Source organism: Camelus bactrianus, chromosome 13 (assembly GCF_048773025.1).
Source record: "Camelus bactrianus isolate YW-2024 breed Bactrian camel chromosome 13, ASM4877302v1, whole genome shotgun sequence".
Classification (NCBI taxonomy): domain Eukaryota; kingdom Metazoa; phylum Chordata; class Mammalia; order Artiodactyla; family Camelidae; genus Camelus; species Camelus bactrianus.
The window spans coordinates 46206229-46224521 of record NC_133551.1 but is presented as its reverse complement, the minus strand read 5'-3'; the positions used below and the strand labels follow the sequence as shown (position 1 = coordinate 46224521).

At 53.5% G+C, this 18293-nt stretch overlaps 2 protein-coding genes across 3 annotated transcripts; one reads left to right on the top strand and one right to left on the bottom strand.

The window, feature by feature from the left end:
• The first annotated feature begins 492 nt into the window (after nucleotides 1-492).
• Nucleotides 493-5316, top strand: TSPAN1 (tetraspanin 1). Its single transcript, XM_010950816.3, has 8 exons — nucleotides 493-648; nucleotides 1100-1164; nucleotides 3536-3742; nucleotides 3955-4029; nucleotides 4139-4237; nucleotides 4319-4471; nucleotides 4576-4659; nucleotides 4824-5316. The coding sequence occupies exons 2-8, from the start codon at nucleotides 1108-1110 to the stop codon at nucleotides 4869-4871; spliced, it is 723 nt and encodes a 240-aa protein (XP_010949118.2). The 5' UTR covers nucleotides 493-648; nucleotides 1100-1107; the 3' UTR covers nucleotides 4872-5316.
• Nucleotides 5317-7458: 2142 nt separating this feature from the next.
• On the bottom strand, nucleotides 7459-16549 carry POMGNT1 (protein O-linked mannose N-acetylglucosaminyltransferase 1 (beta 1,2-)). Of its 2 annotated transcripts, none has more exons than XM_074376545.1 (22): nucleotides 16395-16549; nucleotides 15758-15927; nucleotides 15040-15154; nucleotides 14784-14902; nucleotides 14051-14116; nucleotides 13847-13960; nucleotides 12946-13063; nucleotides 12654-12752; nucleotides 12368-12495; nucleotides 11970-12040; nucleotides 11678-11753; nucleotides 11400-11483; nucleotides 11269-11310; nucleotides 10998-11056; nucleotides 10715-10787; nucleotides 10504-10632; nucleotides 10294-10419; nucleotides 9160-9224; nucleotides 8933-8977; nucleotides 8558-8693; nucleotides 8200-8309; nucleotides 7459-8100 (listed from the first exon to the last, which is right to left on the bottom strand). In XM_074376545.1, the coding sequence occupies exons 2-22, from the start codon at nucleotides 15875-15877 to the stop codon at nucleotides 8013-8015; spliced, it is 1983 nt and encodes a 660-aa protein (XP_074232646.1). In that variant the 5' UTR covers nucleotides 15878-15927; nucleotides 16395-16549; the 3' UTR covers nucleotides 7459-8012. The 2 variants fall into 2 exon arrangements, with proteins under 2 accessions (XP_074232646.1, XP_074232647.1); XM_074376546.1 differs by having other exon boundaries at nucleotides 15758-15984; nucleotides 16395-16511.
• Nucleotides 16550-18293: the final 1744 nt, after the last annotated feature.

The following is an 18293-nucleotide window of genomic DNA, read 5'->3' as shown; positions in this document are numbered from 1 at the left end:
GTGTGTGTGAGTGTGTGTGTGTGAGAGAGAAAGAGACTTTATGTACCTCAGATGTTGCTCTGTTGTCTATTGCTGTAAACAGAGTTCACTGTGTGTGTGTGTGTGTGTGTGTGTGTGTGTGTGTATTAGTGAGCACTAGGAGGTGTTTATGTGTGTGTCTGTGTGTGAATGTATAGCTTGGGCAGATGTGTGTGCCTGTGAGCACATAGGGTGTGTGTGAATGTATCAGCAGATGCAAGGGAAGAAGCATCTGCACATTACTGTGGTGATGGGCACACGGTTCTTGGGGGTCACCTGGCTCACCCCCCAGGCCTCTCTCTCCTTCAGACCAGGAAGGGCGTCACCCTAGGTTGGCGTTGCCAGGTGATGGCCAGCTGCAGCGGTGTCTGTGGGGGATGGAGCACCAGGCAGCAGAGGGCAGCAGGGGCAGGAGGAGGCTGACTGGCTGTGGGTGGGGCGGGGGGAGGCGGGCCGGGCGGGCTGAAGAAGGCCTTTAAAGCGCCTGCCCCGCCCACAGGTGAGCAGTGCTGTGAGCGCCAGCTCCGTCTCCCTGCCTGCCCACTCAGTGGCAGTTCCCTGGAGCTGTTGCCCCCTCTGGAGCCTCAGCAGATCCTTCTTTCAGAACTCACTACTGAGAGCCCTGAACAGGTGATGGCACAGTATAGAAACTATCCTGTGAAGTGAAATCAATCTGGAAACAGGTTTCAGGAGCTGGAAGGGCCATGGGGAGGATCCTGGAAATGTCTAGGACTGGTTTGGGGTCGGGGGGTGTCCAGGATATACAGGTTTCAGGGAAGGGCATTGAGTGACGCTTTTGTGTGGGAGTCAGGCTTGGGGTGCCAGTGGAGGAATCTGGGGTGTTAGGATTTCAGAGTGTCAGGTGTTGGTAGAGGACCTGGGCAGCACAGAGGGATAGGGGTGTCAGCATCGGAACTGGGAAAAGTCCTTAGGTATCAGAGTCCAGATGCAGGGAAACTTGGTGATCTGAGGCCAGGATGCTGGAGTCTGGTGTACCAGTCTGCAAATACCAGAGCCAGCTCAGGTTGAAGGCAGGTGGTGTGGGGGCCTAGGTCCTAACTCATACATGTTTGCCTCCCAGGAGCCACCATGCAGTGCTTCAGCTTCATTAAGACCATCATGATCATCTTCAATATGCTCATCTTTGTAAGTACAGGGGTTTGGGCTCTTTGGGGATTCCCTATAGGAGTGGGTCTCAATCTGAGCAGAGCTCAAATTGGGGAATAGGAGATTGCTATGCCCAGACTCTGTCCTGCAACCTTCCCCTTACGATGAGGTGTGGTACTGATGTCTCCCCAAATGCTGACTCCTCACCCCAGTAGCAGCCTGGCTGCCACACCATCCCTTCCCTTCCAGGAAGCTTCAACTCAGGCTTAGAGCAGGGCAGGGTAAGCTAACAGGCACTGGGACCCCAGTGAGGAAAAGGGGTTTGCCCAAGGTCACCTAGTGTAGAAGGAAATTCAGTGGTCTCTGTATGGTGGGGAGCCAAATGGAGAGAAGGCCCAGAGACATTAGACCAGAGGGTCAGCTGCAAGCAGCCTTTATTCATTCAACAAACGCTTAAGGCTCTGTGCTGAGGGCTGGGGTCACAGGCGAGTAAGCCCTTTCTTTGACCTCAGGGATCTCAGGTCCAGAAGGCCAGAGAGGCAGAGAGTTGTGACAAAGTATATGTGGTCTTAACATAGGGGCTATAGGAGCCCATAGGAGGAGCCTGAACCCTTCCTGGTCAGAGAAAACGTCTTGGAGGAAATAGCTGAGGCTGGGAATTTGCACTGGGTGAGGGCGTTGTAAAGCATGCAGAAAGGCCCAGAGGCAGTGAAATCAGATATTGTTCAGAAAACCCGGAACAGAATGTATATGGCATGTTTCAGGAAGCTGAGCAATGAGGCATGAACCCTGGAGATGGTGGTAGAGATGGGGAGAAATGGACAAAGTAGACAAAGAACAAAGCCTTTGGATGGCAGCTGAGTGATCGAAGGAGGGGCAAGGGAGACAGAGGTCTTGGAGATGGTGACCAGGTCTCTGGCAGGAGCAACCTGAGGGATTTCCCACAGGCAGCTGTGTACCCACTGGGGTTGCTGCTCAGGTCGGACATGGGTATTTAACAGTCATGTGCCCATAGATGGTCACTGAAGCTATGGGAGGGGTGAGAGCACTCAGGAAGAGTGAACTCCAGGAAACCCAGCTTATAAGGGTTATGCAGGAATGGCCACCAGGAAGCAAATGGAGAAAGAGCAGGAGGAAGCAAACCATGAGAGCGAGATGTCAGAGAAGTCGAGGAGGATATGGCCCGTGACCAAGCACAGGATGTCACCAGAGACCTTAGAGCCACATGAGAGTCGGTTGGAGTGAATGAAAGGTGAGGAAGTGGAGACATGAAGTGTAGATGAATTTGGAGAAATTGGGCTGGGGGTGAGTAAACTCTGTGACTCTGATGTGGTCTGTGCCTCGGGCTGCCTCTGGCTTCAGAGAACTAGCCTTTATCCAGGTATTTTAGGAAGGCAACCAGATCCCAGAGACTTGAAGAGCAGGGGCTGTGGCCTGAGAGGGTTAAAGGCAAATCCGGTTAGGTTTCTGGCCTCTGTTGCCCAGGCCTGGCCAGACTGGGCAGGGCAATCCTCAGACTCCTTGAAATCTGACCCTGTAGGCTAGAAGCCCAGTTGTCTGTCCTTGGGCAAACATGCCTGGGATCCAGCCACAGTCTGCCACCTCACTGCTGATTACAGCCTCAGTTTCTGTAGCCAGAGTGGGGACTGGGCACCACAGTGGGGGTCAGTCTGATTCATCCACTGAAGCTCTGGATCTGCAAGGCTTTGCTCTGAGAGCTGTGGGAACTGGGCAGTACCCTCATCCCCAGTCTAGGTCTCAGGAGTTCCTCTGAGGTAGGGGTTGGTTGGGCCAGGGAGCCTCTAAGAGCTCTGGCTGTACTCCCTCTCTGATGCCTCGTGCCTCAGTTTCCACTTGTGTGGCAAGGAGAGGGCTACGCTGGTCATGGCGGGGAGCCAAATGGGGCCTTGGGGTGGATATCCCTTCTTACCACCGACCTCTCCAAGGTTGGGAGGAGGTGTAAACCTCAGCCACACCTCTGTTGCTATGGTGACTGTTGAGCTTGTTCAATGCTACCACACCCCTGTTTCTGCCTATCGGAGGACAGAGGTGTTCCAGGCACCTGTAGCCCAGAAAAGAAATGGGGGGGCTGGGAGGTGTTCACCTGCTTGTTTTCACTCCTAGCTATGTGGCAGGACCCTGGCAGCTGTGCCCCTCCCCCTACTCTGTGGCTATTTCTAGAATCCCTGATCCCATTTATATCTGCCTAGGTGTGCAGCCTGGTGCTGGCTATAGATGTCCCAGCTCCCACCTTTCTGACTCTAAAGGTTGTTTTTTCTCCCTACAGGATGAGTTTTTAAACTCCATAGCCAATTAGGGGGAAGTTTCTCATCTCCCATCTTCCTGACTTAACTGTGTGGTAGGGAGCTGCTTTACAGCACTGTTTCAGAGTCTGCCTGTCTGTCCCCAGCTGTGTGGTGCGGCCCTGTTGGCAGTGGGCATCTGGGTGTCAGTCGATGGATCATCCTTCCTGAAGATCTTCGGGCCACTGTCATCCAGTGCCATGCAGTTTGTCAACGTGGGCTACTTCCTCATTGCAGCTGGCGCTGTGCTCTTTGCTCTTGGCTTCCTGGGCTGCTATGGCGCCCATACTGAGAGCAAATGTGCGCTCATGTTGGTATGTCAAATCCAGCTCCACAAGCCTGTAATCAAGGCCCAGGATTCCCTTACCCTTGATGCCAGGCCCTGGGGATCCCCAAACCCTGCTCTAGACTCCAGGGGCCTCAGCAAAGGGAGCCCCTGCCTTGTTTTCATGGGGGGATGGGTTAGGGCAAGGAAGGCATGAGGGACTGTCTCTCTCTAAAACTCAGATCCCTCTTCCCCACTCAGTTCTTCTTCATCCTCCTCCTCATCTTCATTGCTGAGGTTGCAGCTGCTGTGGTCGCTTTGGTGTACACCACAATGGTGAGGAGTAGGGATGGGATAGGGGGACAACTGGGCAAAGCCCTAGAAGTGTGCTGTGGCCCAAGCACACTTTTCTGCCAGGCCCTAAACACTAGCCTTCCCCACCCAGGCTGAGAACTTCCTGACGCTGCTGATAGTGCCCACCATCAAGAAGGACTATGGTTCCCAGAAGGACTTCACCCAAGTGTGGAATTCCACCATGGATGGGGTAAGGTGGGCTGGGGAGATTACGGAGGCAAGGAGAAAGAAGCGAGGCCCCACTGACTCCCCCTCTTCTCCTCATCTGCAGCTCAAGTGCTGTGGCTTCAACAACTACACGGATTTTGAGGGCTCTCCCTATGTAACAGAGAACGACGCCTTTCCCCCATACTGTTGCTTTAACAGAACTGTCACGGTCATGGAATCCTGCACCAGAGAGAAGGCTGAGTACATGAATGTAGAGGTATGGGCTGGCCTGGAAGTTTGGGGGCTGCTTTAATGGCCTCAGAGCACTGAATGAGGGTGGGAGCAGCTGCTGACTATAGATGCTGTCTCTCCTCCCCCAAGGGCTGCTTCCATCAGCTTCTGTATGAGATCAGAACCAATGCAGTCACTGTGGGTGGTGTGGCAGCTGGAATTGGGGCCTTGGAGGTAAGGGGTTGAGGAGGAGGTTGGGGCAGGAAATCCCCACTGGGTCAGGGCTATCTCTGAGGCCTCTCTGGAAGAGCTTCAAGCTGGGTGTCTGTAGGGCAGGAGACTAAAGCCTCAGGACCCTGATCATGTCTCCACATCTCTCCTTGTTCTTTCCTTACCAGTTGGCTGCCATGATTGTGTCCATGTATCTGTACTGCAATCAGAAATAAGTCTGCTTCTGCCTCCGCCACTGCTGCCATCATATAGGAACTGGGAAGAGGAACCGTGCCAAGAGGCAGCGATCAGGGTGGGGACAGGATCTAATATTGTCACTTGGGCTCTTCTTGCTCCTCTGGACTCACAGCTAAAGAGGCACCACCACCTTCAGCCTGTGCCTGACCTTTCCTTCCGTTGGTGGGTTTGGGGTCCGCCTATTCCAGAGCCTCTGAGGTAGCCAGTCCTGTTGCCCATTCCTCCAGTCTGTCCCTTAAACCCAGGATACCCCCTCAGGCCAAGAGGGAGGGGGCTCTTGATAATCCCAGTACTCTGGGGGGGGGGGATTAAAGAAAGGCACCTTATAGCACAAGCACACGCAAAATCAGCAGTCACCGGGCGGATGTGTAGAAGGCACTTCAGAACCCATAAACCCATTAAAATGTTTCCATTTGGACTCTTTTTGTGTATCCTGTGGGCCTGTTGACTCAGAAGTCCCCTGGAAAAGTAGTAGAAGGGAAGTAGCATGGAGGTGGGTGGCTATTTCTCACCTCCATTTGGATTCCAGGCCTAGGAGGGAGCCTAACAAGAATGGCCAAGAGGACACTGAGGGAGGAGGTTGGGGCTGGTCCAGTCAGCTGTCCTATAATGTGGGAGGGCTTTGGCCTGAAACTATCCCCTCCAGGGTAGGGGCACTGGACTGGAAAGCTATGAAAATAACCAGCTTGTGTCCAAGTGGGGGTGGGGAGACCAGAAACATTGCCAAGGCAATGGAAGAGGGCCATTCCTTACACTCTGGGAAGCCCTCCAGAGGCCCCCCATCAGGGATCCAAGCTGCCCATCCTTTCTACACAGGAACAGCCCCACACCTTTCCCTGCTTTGGGGATTTCAGAAAGAATTTCACTTACTCTTTTTTTTTTTTTGAAATTCACTTACACTTGATCTTGGTCATCCAGTGCTACCCTATTTAGTCTTACCCAACCCCACACTCCAGAAAGGGCCTAGAAAGGCCAAGTGCCTTGTTCCAGGCTCCAATCTTCCATGAGGAGTGGAGCCTGGGTTTGGGTCCAGGCTATAAGACTCCAGAGCCTGGAGGGGTCCTAATGACATGGCGACAGACTAACTTTTAGGCCAGAATGTCCCAGACATAGATCTGATTGCTGCAGGAGTGACAGCGCTGAGGGAGGCTATGGCCAGAGGATACTCTGTCCACTACCAAGCAAAGCCTAACCTGGCAAACCAGTCCTCCTTGCCTCCCTTTGACCCCTGGTTCCCTCTTTCCAGGTTTTATTATGTCAGCCCAGAACCATCACCCCTTGCTGAGTCCAAAAGAGAACACTCAGCCAGCATCACACAGTGTCTGAGGGCTGGTCTGTAAGGTCCAGATGAGGAGCCTGCGGGGTACTTGGGCAAGGAATGCAATTTGCCCCATCCTCCCTTCACCACCTTACTGTGCTTCCCACACTACTCTACCCTAGGTGCCTATACGGAGGCTACGAGGGATTTGTTTGCCCAGGGCGGGCCTTCTCCACCTTGTTATAGGCCAGTTGCTCCTCAGCCTGGCTGTTGGGGCACCTCAAGCAGTATATCTAGCTCCAGCAAACACTGAAGGCGTCAGGGTGGCGAGAAACATCCAAACCACACTACCCGTGCCATCGCGGAGCAGGGCTCCAGGCACCCACTGGGGAGGCAGGGGCAGAGAGCCAGTTAAAGGGCGGATCTCCAGCCAGTTCCTGCCTACCTGGCCAAGGAGCTCATCAGGCTCACTTTGCAAGGGCTCTGCAGGCAGACCCCTTCTCAAAGGGTGAGTACTACACTCACCCTGCTGACCCAAAGTCTGTCACAGATCCCTTAAATGTCATGCCCCCTGCCTTAGGCTATCTCAACAACTTCCTCTGGACAATGCCAGCCATTTTCCGATGCTTGCATGACTGTCTAACTCAGATCTTCCTAAACAATTTGGGTCATTGGTTGGGTAAGAATCTCATGAAAATGACAGCTTTCTCCAAAAAACTGCCCAGATAGGGAATCTGCCTATAAAGTACCCTAAGGGCCACAGACATCCTTGTTCTTATGTCTCCATCCACAGCCCAGTCCCCACTTCCTGAATGATGTTGTCTCACCCACTTCCTTCCACCCCCACTATACTCACCTGCTCTCCATCACCCCACCCCCCACATCCCCAAGTATCCCTTTTTGCCCTCTTTTGCTCCATTTTGGGAGATAGGTGCCCTGACCCAGATAAGCTAAACAGGAAACAGCCTGATGGTTAAACTGTGGGAAAGGGGTGTGTGGTGGCTGCTGTGAGCTCAGCCCCAGGTAGGGTGTGGCAAAGGCCAGGCTCAGTTGTCCTAGGATGGAGCCTTGGTAAAATACTTGGAGTTTTGAGACTTGGGCATCCCCTTGTGGCCAAATGGACCCAAATGTAACATAATCCTGTGGAGGACAGTAAAGAAAACTCATCATTTATCATGACCATTCTCTCTCCACCCATCTCTCTCCCTCTCTCTTTCTCTCTCTCTCCCTCCCTCCCTCCCTCTCTCCCTCTCCCTCTCTCTCACACACACACACACACACACACACAACCACAAGACACGTCCCCAGAGCTTTTCTTCTTTTTTAATCAATGACCATCTTATCCAGCTTTGGAAATCTGGACAAAGAGGAGGCTGAGAAGAGGCCTAGTTCAGTGTCTAGGGGTCTCTGAGTCAGTCTGTGGGCTGGGCACAGCAGTTTCCTGAGTAAGAGCCAGCCCCACCCTCAGGGCAGCACCCCAGTCCAGAAAGGAATCAAGGCCTTCCAGGCTTCAGCCTGTTTCCAAAGCCCTCAGGACAGTCAATAAATAGGTTAGATTCTGAGCCAGGCCTGGGAGGAGGGCGTACACAAAGAGCAGGATCAGCTGCCCAGGGATCCCAACGATCCCAGGTACTATCCAGCCCTTTCCCAAAAAGGAAGTAAATAAATAGACCTCCAACTCAGGAACAGAGGTGTTGGAGCAGGGGAACCCTCCCCTGGAAGTTAGTGATTAAGTCTCATGTTAAAAACAAACCAGCCCCAGCCCCTGCCAGTGTGTCTACAAAATCCTACAGGATGGGGTGAAGGTCTAGTCTGCCTAGGGGTACACAGTACCCAGCCCTGTAGGGTCCTGGAAGAGGTCTCATATCTGTTCTGCTGCTCCTGGGGCTCCCTCCTCCTTTGGGGGTGGCTCCAAGAAAATTGGGGTGATTGATGGTGGCTTCTTCATCCTGGCAAGATAATATGAAAATGTACAGGGAAGAGGTCATTGGCTATGTCCCCTAATCCCACTGGTCTTCCATTTCCAAGGACACAAAAGAGTCACTCACGAGTAGGGGGAGGCTGGGACCCCCACCACTAGAAAGTGGTTTTTCTTCCGAAACAATCTCCACAGGCCCCGGTGGTTGCCACGCACATCCAGGTCCCAGATATGGAGGCACTGGTGGGGGCGGGGCAGAGCAAAGGAATGGGTCAGAGAGCTGCGGGGAGGGTCCTTGGCCCCCCAGCCCTCCTCAGCAGCCTCCTCAATTTGCAAGAGGTGGCATCTTCGAGAATACGGATTTGTAAAGGGGATTAGAAGAGAGGCTCTGAGAGTATGAAGAGAAGGTTCTGATGTAGAAGATTCCAGAAAGGCTCCTTGTATCTTGGGGGAGGGGTACTCCTGAGGTAGGTGTGGTATTGGGGCACCTTAGCAAGCTGGGTCCAGGTGGTGAAGTCATCATCGTTCTCCATTCGGATAAAGGCCACATAGGTGTGGCCCTCTGTGTCTGGCAGGAAAGAGTCTTCACAAGGGTTCTTGCTGTGGTCCAGAACCTCAGCTTCACTGTAGCAGGGGGAGGGAGAAAGGCCGAGACAGGGCCCACCTCATGGGTGTGTGTGTGTCACACAAGGCCCTGTGCTTTTAATGCTATACTGTTGCTGTCTTGAAATTCTTAAATCATTTTTGAACAAGGGACCCTGGTTTTCATTTTGCAGTAGGCCTCCCAAATTACAGGGCCACAACTGCCAGTATTTGACTCCTCCTTACTCCCTGCCACATACCCCTACTGCCCTAGGCCTTACCTGAGCAGCCTGTGAACTTCCACTTCATAAGCGTCCTTCTTCAGACTGAAGGGGAGAGAGAAATGGGTCAGAAGGGGGGGTCCCAGGGGCAGGGCAAGGGATCACATGGGAATTCGGGGCCAGCAGGGCTGGGATAAACACATAGGCCCCAGGCCTGGAAGGTCTGTCAGGTACCAGCCATCAAGGCTCCTAGATATCCTCCACTTTGCCCTGACTCCAGTCCCCACCTGTCCACGTTCCTGAGCTGGACACCTGGCACCGTGTTGAATTTGTGCTTCTTGAAGTAGGCCTCCTGGAATGGATGTGAGGGTGAACATCAGGGCCTTACCGTCCAGTCCATACCTGCCCAATGACCCACCACATATCCACAAGGCCCACAAATGAAGTCCTAGACCTATAAAGGTCCCTCTAATTTCCTCCCATCCTCTTTGCAGCATCCTTGGCAGGCTCTTACTAGCTTCAGTTTGCCTCCACCATTGCCAGAGAGCTTGTGCCCATGCTGGCATCTCACACTACTGGCCCCTGAGCTAGTCCTTGTCCCCAGCAGTTCTCCCGGGGCCTGCTGTTCTAGGGCCACAGAAGCCAGGAACGGGCCCTGCAGGGGGTGGTGGGCAGAGGGACAGGCTGGACTAGGAGGGAGGAAACTGCAGTGACTAACATACTGAGGACGAGGGACATGAAGTCAATCCCTGCTCCTCTCAGAGATGAGTGGGGGTCTTGTAGTAGCCAGCCTCTGAGGGCCCTTCTGGCTTCTAGGAAGTTCCAGGCTGGAAGCTGTCCATTCCTTCACACTGGGCTGTCTCAAGGCCTCCCTGCCTGTAGCTGGGGAGTGGCCTTTCGGACACAGCCCTATAGGGGTGGGGACCTGGGACCATCCCTGTTCACTTCAGGAAAGGGCAGAGTTTGCATGGCTGGACGAGTGCATGGCAGCAGAAATACCCTCCCCACACCCACAGTCTGGTGAGTACAGTGCTAAGAATAGTAGCAACAATAGTATCAGTTAACCCTTTACTTAGTGCTTACAGTCCACAGCACTTTATATTAACTCATTTAACTTCATAACCTCACAGCCCTATGAGATAGACAGTATTTTTTTTTTTTTTTACAGAGGTACTGGGGATTGAACCCAGGACCTCAGTTATGCTAAGCATGCATTCTACCATTGAGCTATACCCATCCTGAGGTAGGTAGTATTTTTATCCTCATTTTACAAATGAAAAAACTGAAGCAAAAGAAGGTAAGAAATTTCCCCAGGGTTACATGGCCAGTAAGTGGCAGAGCTGGGGTTGCTCCAGAGTCCATGTTCTTGCACCATTTACCACACTGTGCCTCTCGCCCCAACACCTCTGTCTCCCACTCACATGGAAGTAGCCATTCATATTGAGGCCAACGATCCCGAAGTGGTAGGATCGGGAAACGTCAGGGATGATGCACTCTCGGCCTTGGCGTTGTTCTGGCATCCGCATCCACATATCCCAGTCCCAGAGCTGAGGGCACGGAAGACTATGAGGGTTAAGAGGTTCCGACCTAGTAGGGGACTCCAGTGCTCTCACCCTACACTGCCAGCGCACCTTTTCCGGTGTGGGCCACTTAGGCTCAAGCTCTTCCTTGTACAAGGACCTCCGGAGCACCCAGCCCAGCCCAGGCATGGTCTCCACGCGGTACAGCAGTGCTGGGTCCTCAGCTGTATGTTCATACCCCTGGGGACAGGGGGCCATGGTGGGAGGAATTAGCTTGGGGCCTCTACAAACTCCCCAGCAGACCCCTGGCCACTCAGCCTACCTGGTCATTCCAGGCAGAGATACAGTACAGGCTGTCGTCCTCCTCCAGCAGGTGGATGGATTGGCTCAGGAAACTGAAAGGCAGGGTCCAGGGGTTCAGGGAGGGGCAAGGACAAACCTAGTCACACAGTGATGCTGGAAGAGCTGGGGATGGGACTCAGGAATCATGCCTCCTTCCACATTTCCCCAAATCCCCACTGTCTCCCTGCATCCTTCCTACTGCCAGTTAAGCAAAGAGGCCCCATGCAGCTTACAGGAGCTGCATGGAGGGGCACTCCCCTCACCTGAAAAAATCCACAGCAATGTCCAGGTCCTCTTCCAGAACCACAGCAAACTTGGCCTCCTGTAGGGGAAGGGGGACAACATGATCCCAAGGGGGACTTTCTCATCCCATGTCTCCTCCACCTCCATCCCTCCTCTCAGGCAGCACTACCCCCATTTTCCAGTTCAGAAGGGTGAGACCTAGGGAGGGGAAGAGCTTGCTATATACTAAGACCAGACTTTATGCCTGTGTTTCCCCTCTCAAGGCCCAAGAGTTTTGTCCTTACTACTCACCGGAAACAGGTTGAAAGTGGCAGTGAGGCTGGCCTTGTAATGCTGGGTAGGGAGTAGGAATAGGGCACATGAGCTTTGGGGTGGACAGTGGGGTCAGGTGTCTGCCCCTTTCACCCCTTCCCAGGCAGTACCTGAGACACGCGGGCGTTCTTGATGCTGATGGGAGTGTGCTGGATGCCCCTCAGACCAAACAGTGCCACCACGTCCATTGGTTCCTGAGAGGCATGCCTGCTGGTCATCATGTGAGCCACCCGCCCCCTGCCCACCTCTGCAGGCTCTGACATGCCAAGCTCTCACATTCCACAGCCCTTGCCTGGATTGTATCTCTTGCCAGTCCTCAGTGATCATTGCTACTCAGCACCTGCAACCCCGTGCACTACTCCACCCCAAACCCCCAAGCCCCACTCACCTCATAGTAGCCATCGATGAAAACTGTTATCATCTGGGGAGATACCCCCTGGGCTGAGAGTAGAGAGCGCAGCATCCTGGGGAGCCCAGGGATGGGTTAGGCCTCTTTGTCCCCCCATATCAGGGCTCCCCTGTGTTTACAGTTGGGCCCAGATTCCCCATGTCCACTCACATAGGTGAATGGACCTAGAATCTGTTGCCTAGAACCTGCACACCTCAAGAGTTCCTCCTGCAGTTCCTACCAATGAGCACCCTCCTGTTCAGTGCTAGATACAGCCCACTCCCAAGCTCACCTGTACAGGTAATTGGGCCGGTTCCCTGCAATGACAGCCACAGGCACATTGAGGACCTTGCTGTCTGGGAGCTGAGGGAGAAATCGCGTTTAGCTCTTGCCTCTGTCTTCCCCACCTGGGGAGGAGTTCTCGAGGGAAATGGGGACTCCAGGGAAAAGGCAGAGGGTCTTCCCTGTCCCAGCCCTGCCAATTACTCAGCCCAACTCCAAGCCCAGGCCTTTGCTCAAATGGCCTCCCCCCAACCAGGACGTCCCCACTGTTTTTCAGAGCTCAGTATAAACCCTTAGCTCCTGGTTCCCTCCCAGGCTGGGGCATGGAAAGTGCAACCTAGATCTTCCCTGAGGCCCCTTGCCAAGCTGGGGAGGAGTCCAGGCCTCACTGCCTAAGGCCACACTCACTGGGTCAGGGCTGAATTCAATGGGTGTGGGGTCCTTGCAGCTGCACACACTCCCATAGCCCTCAACTTTGCTGCAGAAGCGCCGGCGGCGACGGTTCAGCTCTGTGTCTGCCCAGTGGCACTCTGCCTCTGAGGGAGGGATGAGGTCAACAGGATGGGGGCATAAGGCCAGTGCGCTCTGGAGAACACCAGGCACCCAGTCAAGAGAATAAAGCCCCATAAAGAGAAGCCAAATGCCCACCCCTAGCCCAGGCACTGCCCTGGAGCCCAGCCTCCACCAAATCCACCTTCAGCTGAGCTCAGCGGCACATCTGTCTTCAGCAGGACTGGATCCCCCCAGGAGGAGAGGGCAGGTGACTTAGAATGTTTCTCACCGAGGACAGGACCTGGCGGGGGGCAGGAGTGAGGGGCGATGGGGGCCCAGGCTCCAGTTCTACAGCCTCCTCCCATCTCCCTGCCCACTCTCATCCAGCCCGCCACTACTGGCTTCTGTTTGCCCCCTGCCGCACCCCTTCTCCTCGGGTTTTGCTCCTCCCAGGCCCTTAATACTATAGGGTGGATGGCCTACGGTGCCGGCACCTCCTTTTCGTCCCACGAAGGCCCAGGTGTCCCTCCAGCCCAGAGCAGGGCCCGCCTGGCTGCCTAGGCTCCTCAGCAGAGCCTTGGCTGTGTCTTTGAGGTGGAAGGAACCCTCATCCTGGGAGATCAGAGAAGGTGGTCAGCCTGACTGGCACAGCTCCAGAAGACCTGGCCTCAGGGAACACTAACTACGTGCCAAGCACCATGTAAAACCTTTAACTTAAGTTAGCTCATTAAATGATCACAACCTTCTGTGGTTACTATCATTTCACAGAACAGAAAACTGAAGGCTTAGAGAGATTCTGAGAATCAACCGAGGTCACCAGGCTAACCAGTCCTGACCACGATCCCACACAGTCTGCACCTCTGTCCCCTGCTTCTTCTCTGCCTCTTCCCACCACCCTTCTCCTCCCCTCCATTATTCCTCCAGCTCCACTGGTAGCCTCACTGTTTCTCAAGCACGCCAAGCACCTTCCAGTTCGAGGCCTTTGCACTTGCCATTCTTTCCATCTAGAATGCTCTTCCTCTAGATAGTCCCATGGCTCACTCGTTTCTTCCTCCAGCTTTCTGTTCACAGGTCGTTTCCTTACAGAGGCCTCCCCTTTCTAAAATGCAACCCCCATTACTGTGTCTCCCTAGCTTAATTGTTTTCTTCCTATAAGTTATCATTTCCTGACATTATCCATTTATTTGACTACTTTTTGTTGATCTTTCCCTATTGGAGTAAACTCCTTAAGGGGAGGGACTCCATCTTGTTCCCCGTTGACAAGGCTAGGATTGGAACCTGGCCACCTTCCTCCAGAGGCTCTTCCCACCATGCCATATAAGGGGCACAGAACCCAGGGCCATGAGCAGGATTGAAGCTAGGGGCATTGGGAATGGGGCCAGGGCAGTCACTGACCTTGACAGTACAGATGAGCACTCGGCCGGGTGCCACCATGTTGAGGAACAGTACCATGGCCTCATCCTCGTGTGGTGAGTACGTGTCAAACACACGCTTTGCCATCACATGGCCCTGGCAGGGTACACACCTCTCATGAGTTAGTGTTACCAGCAAGGAGGGCTCAGCTTCAGCCTTCTAGGTCCCCTACCTATAGAGCCTCACCGTGGCCTGGTTGAGGATGATGACATGGATACCCCGGCCCTGTTCCCGGGCCTCATCCTCCAGCACCTACAGGGTAGCAAGAGACAATGTCCAGCTCTTCATTCTGGTATTCAAGGCCTCTCTGTCTTATCAACACTTAAAAAACAGCTGCATGAAATGAAACCTCCCCTCCTGCCTATGCCTCTGTTCACATGTTTCTCTTCCATCTCAGCTTGAAGGCCACCTCTTCCAGGAAGCCTCCATAGCACTCCCATCAAAAGAGATCACCTCTTTCTATAATCCTCCCCTCCACAGCTTTCATGGCTCTTAGAGCCCTTGATTATCTCTGCTTCAGGCTCGAGATATCACAACCTGTCAGATTGAGCCCCTCTAAACAGGGCAAGGTCAGATTACCCTCAGATTCCCAGTGCCCAGGACAAGGCTGAGGTCAAAGAAAGGACCGGGAAGTAGTCATGAAATAAATAAATCAATGAATTAACCACCTACTAATAGTACTGATCACTTTTGATAATATCCCACCACATGATACATTTCACATACTTTACATTTAATTCTGGCAAGTAGAAATCAGTTAGTCCCAGTGTGCAGAGGAGGAGAACTTTCAGAGGCCTCTGAAGTCCAGAGGTAGGAACTGGCGGGGGTGCAGCTCCCACTCAGGCAGTGGACCACAGGGCTGGTGGACCACACCCTGAGTAGAGTGGAGTGACTATACACTAGACATCAGCCTACTCACCGTAGTGCCATCCACTGCCACATACACTTTGCTGCGGCTTGAGTATACCTCCACATCCAAGACCCGTCGGGGACCGCTGCCTCTGCGCCGTGGGGGCTCCAATCGGCCCAGGGACTCATCTGTCGGGGTGTAACAGGCCACGGAGATAGTCCCTCCAGCAGAGTCTCATCCCTTGGGATCTGCCCATCATTTCAGCTGTAGGATCCCAGGGGACCCCTCCCCACCCCCCCCAATCCCATCCTCAGCCTGGCCCCACCATAGTCTTGTTCCGGCTCTGAGTCTTCATTGGCCTCAATGATTGCTCGCCGAGTATCCAGGATCAACTTGATGTTGACAATGACTGTCACCAGCAGGAAAACCACAGCCCCTGTCTGAGAGGAGGGGTGGGGGTGACTAAAGAGGGGTAACCCCTCCAGATGACTGAGGGTCTTCCTGAAAGGAGGGCTCTGGCTGAAGTGATGACAGGGAGAACCTGGGGCCTGCCACTCCACCCTCTGTCTGCTCAGCTCTATTCCTCCAGGAATAGGGTCCAAGTTCATGACCACCTCCTCCAGGGACCCTCCCTTGACCCTTCCCCCTTCATCAGGGTGCTCCCTACCCAGGGCTCCTGTAATCTTCCATTTGAGGCCCTGATTTCCCTGATCCCCTCCACAATTAATTCCTAGAGATGGAGCCAGAGAACCACACTGGGGATCAGAAGACCTGGGTCCTAGCCCTGACAGGTGTGCACCCTGGGCAAAGCCTTCCTGAGCCAACTTCAGGTTTGTCAGAAGCCTAGTTGTACTTGGATTCTGATTCCAGAACTCTGGGCCCAAACCACTACTTGGTAGGGACATGACACAAAGAGGTTTCCCTTTGATGAATCTGCTGCCTCTTTCTAGGGTGGGTGCAGCCAAGGTAGGTCCCAGTGCCCATAGTCTAGGCTGGGGTAAAGGTAGGAGGGAGCCCCTGGGAGGTTTGGGACACCTCTATACCTGACAGAATCTCCGCAGGGCCCGCTGGTTTGTCAATTTATACTTCCAGGTAAGATACCAGCTACGTTTCTTGCGAGCCCCAAAGGGCTTGATGAGGGGGCTGGGTTTCCAGTCGTCCATGCCGGATTGGTGGGTCACCACTGTCCTGGCCAACCCATGCCTTCAGGAATCTGAGGAGACCAGAGGGCCACATGGGGTAAGGTGTTTCTCCCAAAGTCTGATGTTTTCTGGGGAGATGAGGGAGGATCTCTCAGTAACTCTTCCCTGCAGGCATCCATGCTGTGAGACCTGGGTAAAGTGGCTCAATTTCTCTGGAAAGGAAATCTTCAGAGGGGACAGATCATCTAGAAACTCCCCTGGGGCTGTGGGAACTGACAGGACTGCCCAGGGCCCAGGAGTGGAGGCCAAATAATCGGCTCTCAAGGACCATCAGCTCCTAAAAGGACCAAGCCCCAGGCCTTCCGAGTCCTGGGGTGAGCAAAGGGCAGCGATCCCCCACCATCCTCTACCCTCCTTCTGCACTTGCCCCTCCTATCTGTCCCCGCTCTTCTCTTCTAGGGCTCGGGGCCGCCCGAGCACTCGGGGGGCCTGCTCCAGCCGCGCCACCCCTTCCGGACCCCCTCCCAGGGACACTCACTGCTCAGGGGGCCCGGGCCCCGCTCGAGCCCCTCTCGGGCCCTCACTGCTTGGCCCGGCGCGCCGCGGCCTCCGCCTCCTCCATGCCGCTCGCGGCCCCGCCCCGGCCCGGCCCGGCCCGCCTCCCCGCTTCCGCCGCCGCCGCCGCGGGGTGAGAGGGCGGCGGGCGGTGCTTACGGCGGTGGCGGCGGCAGTTCGCCGCCCGCGAGCCCCGCCGATACTGGGATCCTCGGCCGCTTTGCAGCGGGCTGGCCGGGTGGGCTTCTCGGGGAGAGCAGCTCCCCGGCCCCCAGTACCGCAGGATGCCAAACCGAATTCGGGTCGGAGTCCTAGAGACTTGAACTAGACCGCACGGGCGCGCCAGGGTCAGAGGGGCTGCAAGCCTCGGACGCAGCTTCCCCCCTCCTTTTGCGTGGGCCAGGTTGCGCCCAGGTCCAGGGCTTGCAGGACCATTGAAGACTAGGGGGAATTAAAAAGCTGGTTCTGCCACTCTCCCGGAGTGGGCAAGTTACTTCACATCTCAGCCTAGGTTCCCTTCTCTGTAAAATGAGGATGCCCTTAACATGACGCTTACCCTATGCCAGTCACTGTTGTAAGCAAGCACCTTGCTGTATTAACTCACTTAATTCCACAACCCCTGTGAGGGAGGTACAATTACTACCCCAATATTACAAAGAAAATGAGGCTCAGTATCACAAAGCTGGGAGAGCTAGAATTTAAACCCAGGCAGCCTGGCTCCAGATTCCCCTCTTAATCCCTCACTATACTAACAGTAATAACACGTGCAGAGTTTAACAGTACTAACACATGCAGAGCACACAGTGGTTCTCAAACTTAAGCTTGCATCAGAATCACTTGGAGGCTCGTTAAAACAGATTGCTGGGCCCCATTCTTAAATTTGATTCCGGAGTCTGGAACAGAACAGAATACTGCATTTCTAAAAAGTTTCTAAGTGATGGTGATGCTTATTTGAAGTGAGTAGCCATGGCACAGTTTTAGGCAGGGAAGCAACATAATCCAATTTAAAAGAACATTAACTGTTTTGTGGATACTGGATTAAAAGGAGACAGAGAAAGCCAGAAGACAGGTTAGATTTTTTTGAGCTCTATATTCCATCTGCTCCCTAAAATGTTGGAATGGTATCTCCCAAAATGTTAGTAAAGCTTGTCTTAGTAGTTGAGGCAATCAGTGATTTTTCCTAATAAGCATGTATTAGAACAGAAGAAAACCCAACACATTCTATTCATACTTTAAAAAGATGTCCCTGAGGGCTCCTGCCTGAACTTCTCTCCTCAAAACTCACTTTCCATGGAAGATCACATTCACTCTTATGATCTCTCTGACCATCTAGATTCCTAAACTCTCACCTGCAGGCTTAACTTTCCTCATGAGCTCCAGGCTGACCTGTGTCCAACTGCCAGGCAGACATCTTCATAGGTCCCTCCAACTCAACATGACTCCTGCTAGAATTGTCTCTTTCTACTCCCAGGCCTCTTCTTGGGTTCCCTTCCTTGGTGAAAAGCATCAGGTCAAACAGCTGGGAGTCACCCTTGATTCCTTGTCCCTTTCCAGCAACCAGTCCAGGTCTGTGTGTTCACCACTGTATTCTTTGTACCATATACAATGGCTAGCACATAGGAGGCTCTCCATAATATTTTTTTTAAATCATTCGTTTTCAGAACAAATATTTATTGAATGCCACTAGAAATAATTGAATGTTACTAGTCACCAAGTCTTGTCAATCTTCTCTCCTAAGGAGTCCTCCATTCTGGTCTAATTCTTCTCCAATCTCACAACTAGCCCTGTCCAGGCCATTTTAGTTTCTTGTGTTCTAGCTGGTCTCCTTGACTCCAGATTTTTACCCCTTTAATCCTTTCTCCTTGCATAATCCAGAGTTATT